Raw genomic sequence first — 14,059 nt, 5'->3', positions numbered from 1 at the left:
TCCCAGCCTAAACCAGCACACCACTTGACACTGCCCTCTTGAACCGAACTATTATGAAGGCAAAAAACACCTCTCTGAACTAGCTTCACTTTAGCTTAATCCCTGCTTAAAGAAAATGAGCTATAACTAAAAATCAGCCAAGATTCATTATTAAAGTGAGGAAGAGGAGGCCAGGGAAGGCATAAGGGCACAGTATGGCTGGTCCCAAGCTGCAGAAAGGCCTTTAGCAGAGGTGGTGTGTCAGGGACATGAATCAGTTCAGTGTTGAAAGACCTGGGCTGCTCAGTGGGATACAGGAGTTTTAAATAAAAATCCTGTGTCCTGCCTTAAAAAGTCCATGGGGAAAATTTCCCAGACTTTCTAATGTGATAACCTGTGTATTGGGGGAATGACACCAATAGCCATTCAGAGTGTGACCTTGGGAGGGAAACCTGAACCAATGAGGGCAAGGTCGACCTCTTTGCTGCATGGAAACTGTGGCCAAGGGTGCAGGATTCACTGCATCTTGCAATTGCTCTTCAACGTGGAGATGTAAAACTCCCCTCAAAATGTGTCAGTCTCTATGAGCTAGGCAAACAGTTCCCATTAGAAATGGGCAAGACCTTTGGGGAATTATTTATACAATGAGTTAGAAAGCCAGTGGTGAGAAGCATCCAGACGAAGCAAGGTAGTTTGTAAAGCAAGAGTAACTTTCTACGAAAATAAAGAATGGGATAAAAAAACCAGTTCCTCCCTGAGAGAGAAGCTGAGATCAGACATTATTACTTTCTGGAAAAAACACCAGGGTTATACATGAAGGAGTTGCATCAAAAGAGGCATCATACCAAAAGTGACATCCATCAATGGCTTGTGAAAAGCTTAATAGGAAGAACATGAGAACTTAAAATGGTTAGCTGTTGAAGAAGACTTTGACATTACTAGGTTTTGTGAAACATGGTGACATGGCAAAAATCAATGGGAAACTTTAGCACTTGGCTATAAAACCATAAAGGAAAGGGTTTCAATTTAAATGATGAGGCGCTATTCCCTCAGCCTAGAAAGATCCCCAGAAAGAAAGAATGCAAAAGTCAACAACTCTATGGCAGAGTTTACAAACAGGCTTAAAACGTTACACGCAGGAATACAAATACACTCCAGAATTACCAGCTCCAGTATTTTTCGCATTCAGATGTGAAAGGTCATTTTTAATGTTTTTAATGTCTTAATTATTCCTTTATTCAAAAACTTGTTCAGTGAAAGCCTTTTCTAAGTGCATCCTGTGACTTCACAGTTCTGCCTTCTATGATCTGAAAGCCTTCCATCCAAAAATCTACTCATGTCAAGCTTAATATCATAGCAACTGGCAAATCTCATGCTCAACTGGCCAGTCCCTTTGGAGGCAAACCAGGTGGCAAACGTAGTTATGTGGGAGGTTGGAACACATGATCTAATAGTCATTGCTGTTTCTTACTTAAAATACCTCATTTCTGCCAGGGGTGAATTCATGTGCAGAAGGAGAAACAGGCTAGAGCCCATCTCTTCACACTGCTCCTGGTCATGACAGGCTGCCCTGCTCTGCTGCTCCCTAACCACATTACAGATGCTTCTCGTTGCCACTTGGACAGCAGTTAGAGCAGCAAATTAAACTGTGGAGGAAGGAGGGTGAGGACATGACACATAAACACTTTTCTCATGGTGGAGGTGGGGGATGGGGTCACGTTAATATGTGAAAACCAGGCATAACCAGTGGAAAAAGAAAAAAAAATAGTAAGTCATTCCAATTAAGGTGATTGCTTCTTAATGATGTGTATTATAAAAAGAAACTTTGTTAATATTTGTCTTTTGTGGGAAGAAAGCTGCACACTAATAGGCAGGAGACATGATGTTACACAGCTTAAGGTCTGCATGTAATGTTTTTCTTTTTTTCTCATGGAGTGTTCCAGAAAGACCCTGTTGCAAAAGAAACCTTGACCAAACAGTCAACTGGTTGATTCTTCAAGTCTTCAGCAGCTTATGTGAAATAAGTACAGACAACCTTAAATTTGTAACAAAGGAGAGTAAACAGCAACTTGCTAGGGAATTTGTTTAATATATATATTTAAACTGACAGTCTTCTGAATTTCAGTCTGCGCTTCCTGAGAAAGAAGAAAATTTCCATAGGGTTCATGTTACTCGTTGATTCAGAATGCCTATTATAATTGTGAAATATTGGTGGGAATGGATTGAGATATATTCATGACAGTAGGTGCACTAATGGAATTCAGTGACTTTATTTAAAATGTGCAGGAGTTTATTATAATACTGTAATAGAAATGTCATTTACCCTGACGGGAGGAGAGGGAAAAGCCCTGTCAATGAATAATAATGAAGTTATTTAAATGTCAACTTTCTTGCAAATAGTTTGCAAAATATAAATTATTCTACATGTTTCTAGTTTTGTTTTAATTTATTACTCAGGAAAGTCAGAGATTCAGTCCCACAGTTTTGGTATTTTTTATGCTGCCAAATGAACTAGTAATAATTAAAATGTTTATCTTCTTGGGTGTTTGCAGAAATCATTCTGCTTTATTGAAAAAACAGGGAGTCTGATTCTAAGCAGCTACTGGTAAAATTTGGGATGGATATAATGGAAGTAATTACAATTAAAATGGTGCGACAGGTGTGAAGTTTGGAATTGAGTCTAAATACTCTGTTTCTGAATATTATTCTTTTACTAAGTATCATCTGCATTTCAGTAACATCCACAATGTCCTAACACATACCTATTTTTTTTCCAGATGTAGTTAAACTTGCATCTATATCTAATCTCTCTGCAGACATTCCTATTTCAAACTCATCTGGACTTATTTTGACTTAGCCTGTAGCTGTACCAAGCCACATCAAGCCAAAATAAAACAATTCACACAGCAATTTAAATTAATTTGATGAAACATGTATGAACACCCCTTTCCCCCAAACAATTTGAGAAACGATTGCAACATGCATGTCTACACAAGAGCTAATAAAATAGGGCTTACTGTTCACTTGTTTACAAATAGTTATTTCAGTAGCTGTGGCTTTTCAGCAGATGGTTCAGAAGGTATAGAGTTTCATTTTTGTGTTTTCAGCTTTACAGGTCCTGGGTTTAGTCCTCTCAGATGATTTATCCAGGCATTTGCTTGCTCTGCTCATGTTACACAGATGCACTAAAACTGAGTTCTCTCTGCAGAGCTTCAGAGAAGCAGCCTACCACACAAAGTGTGGGAGATGTTGGTTGATACATATCTGGTCCCCTTCAGATAACTGGGATTGAATTTGTTGATCCTATGCTGTTACTGCCTGCACCCTGCTGAGGTGCATCTGTCTTTTGCAACACTTCCAGGTTAGGCTGGCTTCCTGGATCACCAAACGGCTGATGTGTTTTCATGAGTTAGGAGTCCCATGCTGCCTTATACACCCATTTAATAAGATAAATGAAGAGCACATTATCCAGGCTGCTAATCAATGCCTGTTTGTATACATATATATAATAGAAATAAGATGAATGCAGGTTGGTGATACCCCTGGGTTAGATCCCAACAGAGGCTTCACGTGTACGCAGTGTTTCATTCGATACAATTCTTTTGTTCCATTGCTCTGTGTGTGTATCTATCGCCATTTCTTTGTGTTAAAGCACTTCTAGGTGCCTATCTGCTGTTGTATAACATTTACCTCCCTGTTAAAATTGCGGGTAATTGTAACGTGGTGTGAGAGAAACAACTTGTAACTGGGCAGGTAGAAGGACTGGCTAGTGCTAGTGTGGAATGTGATAATGAGAGTAAGATCTAATAGTAGCTCCTTTGATTGCTTATATATTTGTCCATCTGCAAAAAATGATATTTTTCTAAGCTTTCCAGTCTTTCAGTTGCTTTTATAGATGTTGACAGAAGCACATGCTTCTATCTGGATATAACGTTACCTGTAAATAAAGCTATGAATGGAAAATAATTGCCTAGAGATTTGAAGTAAGAAATGGCTGGCAATTGTGACTAAGATTACAATTTGCAAGAGGCAATGGACATCTGTTTGCCTGTGCTGTGGCAGAGGTACTGGCTGCTTTTCTTTAACAATTTCGAAGCAAGTTTTGTGTGTCAGATTTTCTTCATTCCTGTCCCATTTTGAAGGGTCTCATTTTGAAATCAGTCACTGATATAAAGAAGAGCTGCATTACTTCATTAATATATTTTTTTCTTAACTCAGCAGGTCAGATTTAGTCCTTACAGTCTTTACATGTCTTTATCAGCCCAAACTTCACAAAGGATAGGTTTTGGTTTTTAGGCAGATGGCAACAGAAATATTAATTTCTGAGAAGCCCAGGTGGTGAGGTGGACGAGGTAACCAAAGTGAACCAGCAGTCCTTGGCAGGGCTGTATTCAGCATCCCGCTGTGGCAACCGTCACCTGAATGCTGGAACATCTCTGAAATATTCAGTAACAAAAATAACCGTAACAGTATCCTCCTTCTCAGTCCACTGAGGAAATAGCTCGGTTAGTTCATATGTGCTCCTGAGAGAGATGACCTTATAAAGGGGAAGATCAATCGGTAGATGAGAATTTGACATTAGTGTTCTAACCAACAAAGGTTGTATATATGCACAGGGGTGCATATGTTTATCTGGGGAGAAAGGAGGAAAAGGAAAAAGCTATGGTCTTAAACCATGGGTCATTTGTTACACAACCAGGACAGATGCAAATGCTTCGATAAAGTTCTTGAATAGAAAAACTCAACTTTAATGCAAATCCACATTTTAGTGCAGTTCATCTTAATGGGTAAGACCCCAAGCTGCTGCCTTCTTGTTTTATTAATGTACTGATTGCAAAATCTGAAATCCCAGAAGCTGTGGTATGAATGTAGGTGTGAAATCTGATCCAGAAATTTAACACTTTCCACACTCTTGGGGGAAAAAAAAAAAGTAGATATTAAGTATCTTAAATACCTTTGTGAGTTTAACCATTGTTTCCCAGATAGGAGAGAACCTGGAAATAATGGGTGCCTAGGGTTTACTTTAGAATGACTGATTTTGAAGTGATTAGCAGAAGGGAAAATTCATGTTACTGCTTGCAAGTGACGTTCTATACGGACCCTTTTGTACATTTTAAAGATAAAATGCAGATTTATTATCTGCAAGAATATGTTAGACTTTTAAATGTCTCTGTTACCCAGATACATGTCACTTTTCTGCAGTTTGTGGATACCAACTGTACTGCTTTGGGCTGATTATCTACATCCTGTGGATATTAGGACATAATTTAGGCAACCATGAGCTGCATAATGAACAAAACCTCTGCTGATAATTTATCTTGGTTCCAGTTACATGTTAAAAGTGGATGTTACAGGAACTCTGTAAAGTCTTGTTTGTTCTTTTGCTTTATTCTTCCCCAAGACATGTAGTTGGTGTCTCTGTGAGCAACCCTTATATCAGAAATATATCATTTTCTCTGCTGAATAGTGGCTTTTAAAGCAAGAATAAGGCACATGTGTTCATACTCTCTGCTAGTCCAGGTGAAAAAACCTGTATAAATTGTAGGTGTAATGCTCATGTAGTTAGGTTTTCAAAAGGACATCAATGTTTTTCACAGAAAACTGAACTCCAATTTCACTGAACAATCAGCTGCAGCAGCTACTTTGGAATATGCTGAGAAAATACTTATCTTAACAAAATTATTCTAAGCTTGGAATATACAATGAGTTGATGACTTTAGTCTCTTGCTGTTTGCTATTTGGCATTTCTGACAATCATTATTATCTTCTATACACAGAATTTAGTATTTCTTATTGTACATGTTTATTTTAAAATGCTTTGGGAAGATGCTGGTTTAATTTTTCCTAATCTAATTTAAATGCAAATTATAAGCACTCACATGATGCTGTGTGTATATAATTAAGTATCATTATATACTACATGAATCATTCAAAAAGCTCTAGAGAGCCATTCTGCTCTGTAAAGCATGACTTATATTGAAAAGCCGCCAAGTGACTTGTGGTTTTGTGATTAAGTGTTTGCACTTATGAAATCTCTCTTTGAATTGTAGGTCAACAGATTATGGGACAACGTATGAGAAACTGAACGATAAAGTTGGTCTGAAAACTATTTTGAGCTACTTGTACGTTTGTCCCACAAACAAACGTAAGGTAAGTAATAACATGGTTGGCTCATATTTACTTTGTGATAAAATTTCTGTCCTGATGATCTCTCCCAGTTTACTCAATATCTATCACCATCTAAGTGGCTGGAAACTCTCTGTCTCCCTCCCCTTGAAAAAATATGTAGCTTTACCAAAATATAAGCCAGCTTGTACCACCTATACAACCTACCAGTGTACTTTAGGGAATATGTTAGCAAAAGATGGCCATAAAATGGGTAGGCATAATAACGTATCACGCATTTAATTGTTTGCTTACCTTCTGGATGGTGATGATTTTGTTGTCTGAAAGTGAGAGAGACTCATTAAAATGGAAGAAATGCATCTATAGTGACCAGATTGTATGTAACATTATTTGTCTTTTAAGTGCTCCCAATAGTGAACTGAACAGGATTTGACAAATTCCTGCAGAGAAAATGCCTTCTGAAGCCCAGAAGGTTTTAATCATGCAAGCACCCTACTGACTAACAATTTACTAAGAATTTATAACACTGACATATTGATAAAAGGAATCTGATGCCTTCTTTGAGTTATGTTTTTGACAAAATTTTTGTAATTTGGAGATATGTAATAGGAAATGACGAAGCACAGTTCATAATGATGATGAAGACTTGTGTTCTCACATATGCAAACATACAGATATGCTAGTAAACAATATTGTGTTTAAAGACTCTCCTTCACATGCTGTTTAAAAAAGGGTTCAACTCTCATATTTGGTGATATGCAATCATTACTACTGGTGTTTTGGTGTGGAAACTAAAAAGTAGTTTAAATCATCCCGAAATTACTAGCAATTTCATTTCAGATTTCCTCTTATGTTGATCCAGAAAAAAATGAATGAAAATAAAATCAAAATGTGATTAAATAAATGGCAATGGTGACACCATTGTCCTCTTGATTTACTAGCTGTGAGGCTACAGTGCACACACAGTGGTTGGAAGGCCCAACTCCAGCTCTTTACCAGAGGGAAATATGAACCTGGCTGGAGTAGTTTTCTCTTCTTACTTTCTGTCCTAGTGAATAGTTTGAATTATTCCAGGCAAAACTGAATTACATCAGCAGAAAATGCTAGTAATGGACTCGATGATCTTAGGGGTCTTTTCCAACCTTAATGATTCTATGATTCTAAAGACTCACCTCTAAAGGAGGCTGTGTGTATTTGGGCAGCTGAGGTCACTATGATGCTGTTTTCATTATACTGAAACATTTATGTATTCTTTAAGACAGACTGTGAAAGGAAGAGGGAGCTGTCTGAACCAGAGAGGATAATGCTTAGCTTTGCTCTTTTGTAGTTCATGTTTAACTCTGTGTTCAAAAGAAACAGGCACTTCTAGGCATGAGTCATTTGACCTATTAAGAAATTGACCCTAGGATGATACAAATCATGTCCTGATGTCACCTACTTTTCTCCAATCGAGTGTAAGTGGAAGTCTGTACCACCAGCTGAGGTGTAGACACATGACAGGGTATATTTGTTCCTACCCTCTACTCCCCCACCTGAGCCTGTGAATAATGTTTTGCTTATAACCAAGGAACCTTTGACTGATGTTCAAGGACTTTCTTCCTTCCCCTGGTAAAACAATGTTTGCAAACACTGGAACATAAAACTGGAGTGGACTTTTGGGATCATGCATTCCACTTCCTTGCTACAGGCAGCTGCCTCATGTGGTCCTAACAAGACAGCTATCAAGTGGTCTCTTAATGTTTTTCTGATTAATGGATTGTAGCTGTGGAATTCCAGTCCTTACCTGTTCTGATGAATTTAGGTTTTGCTGGAAGACGCTCAGAAAAAAGAAGTTGGCTACCACTTACTTTTGTAATGCCACCTGATTGATTCCTCATACCTACCTACATTGCTATGATTATACAAGACTGAAAAAAGGTGTAGAGGTGGAGACATAAATGATAGTAATCAAAACAAACAAGAAAAAGTATCGGTTCAAATCTCCTGGTGAAAGTCAGATTAAATTGGGATTAAATGATCCCAAATTAATGGAGAGATGTCATCTCATTGCAACTGACCCCAATGAAGATATGAAACTTTTCACTAGAAGCTAAAGAGTGAAATTATCAGATCACTCAAATGTCCTTCAGGTTTGAGGTTTGAAATATCAGTTTCCTGGCACAGAAACTGTGGTGTGGAGGTTGTATATATATAATCAAGCCAGATGTTTTTTGGAGAGTAATAATACTGTTCTCTAGAACTAAGAAGGGTCTTAGCTGGGCAAAATCTGCATGATCCCTTAGCTATTGTGGTGCAGAGAAACCTAAGAAGAAACTAAGGGTTTTGAAAGCATGTTAAGCCAACTTCAGTGCAGGCTGGCTCTGAAAATCCTTCACCACCTCTGGCTGCACCTTCCCACTCCCTTCCTCACATTGCCACCCTTGTTTGTGTAGCCATCTGGTGAGCTGGATCGAGGACTAATCTGCCTGAAAAATAATCTTTTCCAGCTCAAAAAACAAATAGATGAAAGGAAAAAGCTTTCAGGTGGAAAGGTGGAACTGCCTGTTCTGGCAGTAGACTGCACTAAAGTTGGCCTAAAATCAATATGGGACAGTGCCAGAGGAAAGCTGCAACACTTGGGATGAAAGGACCTATGTAATGGTCTAAGATTGAATTTTACAAAACCTATTTCAGCAGGAGCAGAGTTAGGCTTGCAGGGAGAACTTTTGGACGTCCTGCTTATGCTGTCAATTTCTGTAGAACATCAGGCCATTCCTCCAGTAAACGTTTAACTTTAAGCACCTAGCTAGTCCCCAGTGATTAAGAGGGCATGGGGAATAGAGTGTAGAGCTATATTTCCACACTAAAAATATTTTTGCAGTGAAAGCAAAAATACTAAAACCCAGGGTCTTTATGATACCTGCTGTGGAGTGGAAAGCAGAAGGAGACATATTTACAAATTTTCCCACAAAGAACATTTTCAGCAAAAACCTATGGATCCTGATTCCGCACACACACCCCACAGCCACCCCACCCCACCCCCCCACCCCCCAATTCTGATAACATTGTGAGAAACTCTGGTTACTTTGAAAGTTGCATCTTGTTTCACTAATGTGGGCTCTGTGGGTAGCTGCAGACTTTTTTTTTTTTTTTACATGTAAGACTCAACTACTCTAAAATCCGTGAATTTTATAACACTCATACTGTTCGTGTGAAGGGTTTATACACTGCTTCAGTTAATGCTGGGCAAATGCTAACGGTCTGTTTTCCCTAAATATTTCTTATATGTGGTAAGTTATTTTTCTGACTGCACCTGCAGCCTTCGATGTTCTTTGTTCCGCAAGGCATTCCTTAGCAAAGAGAAAAGGCTTCTTCAGTAATGGAAAAGAAATGGTACATTTTTTATCTTGAAGCTATTGGGCAAGAGACCTTGCTACAACAGTGATTCATTAGTGGGGCCAGCATGTATTTAACTTACTGAAGCTGCCTTCTTTAGAAAAAAAATCCTTTTAGCACATGCTTAACTTTTAGGAATAGTCCCATTGAAACAGAAGGTAAATGTTGAACTTTCCTGACTCAAGACTGATTGCTTCTACTGAAAAAAACAAGTGTGTCTTGTACGTAGTCTTGTCTGTTCCTTGCAAAGCAGAGAGTTGGAACAATGAACTGTAGAATGAATGTAATTGGATTTATTCAAATAATTAATAGATTTGTTCATGAATTTCTGATGATTTTTGCATCCTGGAAAAGAACAAACAGCAACATATGTTGAATAAATTGTTTGTTGTAACTTATTTGCTCTTCACCATCTAGACAAAAAATGTATCTATAAATACACAGGATTTGCAGAGCTTCCCACAGTCTATGAATGCCAATTTCTTTCTAAAAGCTTCCAACTTCCAGTTCTTGTCTCTTTATTGAACAAAATTAAATCCTTTAACCAGACATTGCAGGCAATGTCATATTACAAAAGGGTACTTTGAAAATAAAAATGAGACCAAAGTCAACTGTTATTTACACTTTAAACCAATGACCTATTTCTGTTCCTTGGTATTTTTCTGAATTACAGTATTTTCTTAAGGAAATTACAGAAAATGGTGAGTAATGTAGTGATGTATAAGCCCTGGCAATGAGAGAGGTGGAAACGCTGTTTTTCAGTATTCTTTCCTTTCACTGAATTACGGTACTACCTGGTCGTATGACTGATGACACAGAGCAGGGGGAGAAAAATTGTAGCGCATGGATCTTGCCAAAGACAGAGCCTGTTTGAGTATTTGTCAACAAGTCTTCAGAAGAGAGAATCCCCGATGTGCAATAAATCACTAGGCTTAGGTATGTCAACACTGGTTTATTTGTTAGGTTCATAGAGCCTTTTGTGAGGGGAAATAAAATTATTTAAATGCTTCTACATGAAGAAACAGTGTTTGGGAATAATGCAGTGGTGGGTTAAAAATTAAACTAAAATAGAAATCCAAGTTGATATCTTGAAAATCCATTTTTGCAAAGGTCTGTCATTCACTTTCCTGGAAACTCACATGCACTAAGTTTTATGGTTTTTCTTTATAGAAGCCATTCAGATAGGTTGCTTTTAAGCATTGCATGGAAAATCATAGACCTATGCAAGTAAAAAGTGAATGAGTGGTGGGGGGGACACTACAATTGGTTTAACTAGAGGTTTTCTTTGACTCAAACAGTGCTGCTGGCTAATTTAGACACTGTAGCCTTGTACGAAGCACACTGTGTTCTTTGCAAAGAGCCAGTTTGTGCAGCCCAATCCTCCTTTGTACTTTCAAACCCCTTGTATCTGTGTATCTCCAGTTAATTAACAAAATGCTGGGAGATAGTATCTACCAGCAACTTTTATGCTATTAATAGGAATAGTGCATCAGATATTTCCTGTGGGTTTGAACTTTTTTTAGGGTTTTTTGTTTTGTTTTGTTTTCTCTTCCCCTTTCTTTCTGCAAGCCTGCCTTGAATTTTCCCTTTATTCCTCCAACTGTTCAGATTTTAATTGCTGTGCAGTACAGTGTCCTCTTTTCTTTTTCTCTAAAGATGAATGAATTACAGATGCCTTCCTCTTCTTTTATATTTAGTGGTTGCCATTAGCACCTTTATCACAGCATGTTAAGCGCTGTCCTGTTGTGTGTGTGGCTCCAAGATAACGGATATTGTAAATATAATTGCCCGGGTTTCAATGCTGGCTAGATCCCTAACTACTTAAATTTCCTTTCTATTAATGAGTTTTAAATGAAAGGAAATTAAAGGAATGGCACCCCAGCTTTCTGTTCTTTCTAGCATTGGATGGTGGTGGTGGAGACAATAGTTGGCAAATGTTTCTATCAATGAAGACAGGAGAAGATTTACCCATATTAGCTGAAATGGGAATGATTGAGTGCTACTTTGTGTCCTGTGGTATTAGAGTTCATTTGCTACAGGGAGATTGTGGGTTTGGAATATAAACTGCCCAGTTGTATAAAGAGTAAGACCCAGAACCGCATGCTTTACACTGGCCTTGGCACCTGCTCTCCTGACAGTTGGCAGAAATGTCTGTAGAGATGAACAGTTCCACCTGACATTGCTGTTCCTCTAGAAGCTGCTACCCTCAGTTGCTGGAATCAGATTGGGAACACTTGTAAAAATCCTCTTTCTGACCTGTCTCACCACAGAAGCTTTCAGAAGTCTGATGTGATGGCAGGTCTCGATTTTTTTACTCAAGGAAAAACAGTTATTTCCAGTGGTGTCCTCCTTGTAGGCCTCTATAAATCTTAGTGTGAAGACTATCAGTTTATATTGGAGAGGTTAGAGCTCAGCAGAGCTGAGCACACCTCATTGTAGACTGAGCCAGATCCCGTGGCTGTCAAGGGATGGCATCCTTAGCAAATTAGGCACAGTGGGAGACCCAGGGTCTACGGTCGATCAGTCATGCCAATAGCCCAAAGTGCTATTGCAGTCCACTCTTGCAGAGATAAAATCAATTATTCTGTTGCTCTTCTCTTTTCATTTGGAAGGAAAGGTCCTTGGTGGCTGCAGGCTCTGAGTGCAGCCTTCAAAGAGACAGTCATAAGAGACCAAAAAGGCATTGTCTCACGGATGTGAATAGTGTGGGGGTTTGTTTTGTTTGTTTGTTTGTTTGTTTGTTTGTTTGTTTGTTTGTTTTAAATGATGTAGTGCCCAGGAGATTTCAAAGAGATGTTTAATGGAAGCCTTTTCTTACCTTTTGAAAGGGAGGAACCACATTGTACTGAAGTGTTTTGCAGATCGAAACATAAATTTCATCAAATTAAAACTTCTGTTTGGATTAAACCCCGTACAGCACACGAAAGTACATGAAGAAGCCCCCAGATTTGTTTTAAATGTCTCCTACACTATGACCACAGATAATGATTCTTCATAGCTTCATCTTTTACTTCAGAGAGAATATTTTGGAGGGAGGGAGTCAAGAGAATATAGGGTGGGATTCATCTGCTGGTTTTGCTGATCTGATAGGCAGTTTGGGGTAGTTAGCACTACACATGCCTTTTCTTCAATGGTCTTCCAGTGTGAGAACATAGGGGTTCTTCCTCACTTGTATCTTTTCTCTAAATAGAGTGGTCTAAATCTGTTTCATTGAGCAGTTTTGGCTTAAGATTTCACCTCCTGATCAGAAAAGAGTTGAAATCCTGAACCTCCAAGGTTCAGAATTATTATCTTGATCTGCAGTGGTGGTTCAGTGGACTTCTGATAACACTATACACATGTAAACAGTTCACTACCCGCAGGAAAAGGGATGCCTCACCCCTCGAATTAAGAAATTTTTCATTTTCTGCAGTTCAGCAATAATGATGGAGTAAGTCTACTGCTCTTACAAGCCACTATTGGTGGTGATTGGAAAGTCTTATATCCTTATGATAATACATATATTACAGTTTTCACTTCTGCTTGTAATATCTTTAGATTCAAGACTTCAGGCTTCTACCTGTGAACCAGATAATCAATCAAGTATAGACTTGATTTCCATTTCAGAAGACTGTCTTTTCTGCCCCTCACCCCATATGAAAACAAGGATAAAGCCAAAATTTTTTTTTATTAGTTTAGAAAGTTAGATTGTTTCTCATATCTTTTGGATATGATCTAATACAGATGCAGTTCAGCAGAGTTTCACTGCAGTCAATGAAGACCTGTGAAGTAGCAGTGACTGAAGAGCTGGTGCTGTATTGTTAGTCTTCAATACTGAGTTAATGGGAAACCAATAATTAACAAGCATTTGGTCCATGTTAACAAAGTGAAGGCAGAGTCTCATCTTTCAAAGTGAATATTTTGACTTTTGAAGTGTCTGGCAGCATTCACTACCAAACTTTCTGATTCATGGCTATAGTATATGACAGCTCTCACAATAGCCATTACACGCAAAGCCCTTGCCATTATTCTACATCCATATCTCTTCTTGGATATGAAGTGAAATCAAAGCCCATTTATTCCGCTGTTGCTCTTGTAAGCCTATCAACAATAGTGGCAGTTTTGACATTTTCCCACTCAAAGTAGTACTACAGTATTCCGTTGTATCTCACAGAAGTCTCCAAGGGCATACTGGGAGTTGAAACTAATGATAGGGAGGCAGGAGCCATGGAATTCAGCTTTAGACCTAAGATTCACCCAGGCTGAGGAGGGTTTCAAAGGTGTTCTTTCCATTCTGGCTCTGACCCCTGTTTTCTACAAACTGGACAGTTAAAATTTATGCAAGATAATCTCTTGTTGAATGTCCTTCAATTCTTTCACTCCCTTTTAATTCCTCAGTGATTTACCAAATATTCTGGAACAGATGATACCGCTTTTGGCAAGGGAGGATATATGCCAGCAGCTTAGAGAGCAGAGGAGAGATATGTTTTTAGTTGCAGCCCAAATACAGGCAGCTGGGATTGATGGTAGTGCACGAATGTGTCTAACTACAGAGCAGACCTGTCTTATTGTCAAACTTGTAGCTCCATCCATTCCATAA

At 38.5% G+C, this 14,059-nt stretch overlaps 1 protein-coding gene across 1 annotated transcript in view; it reads left to right on the top strand.

Moving 5' to 3' along the window:
• The window catches only part of SORCS1 (sortilin related VPS10 domain containing receptor 1), a 309,525-nt gene that overhangs the window by 125,987 nt on the left and 169,479 nt on the right, over window positions 1-14,059 (top strand). The window contains exon 3 of the mRNA XM_087766088.1: window positions 6,030-6,129. Coding sequence (XP_087622214.1) covers window positions 6,030-6,129 — 100 coding nt within the window. The remainder of the gene's footprint in view (window positions 1-6,029; window positions 6,130-14,059) is intronic.

Source organism: Nipponia nippon, unplaced genomic scaffold, assembly GCF_047370975.1.
Source record: "Nipponia nippon isolate SJK-2023a ecotype South Korea unplaced genomic scaffold, ASM4737097v1 scaffold_3, whole genome shotgun sequence".
Taxonomy (NCBI): Eukaryota; Metazoa; Chordata; class Aves; order Pelecaniformes; family Threskiornithidae; genus Nipponia; species Nipponia nippon.
Note: the sequence above shows the minus strand (reverse complement) of the source record. Positions and strands in the feature narration are given on the sequence as shown.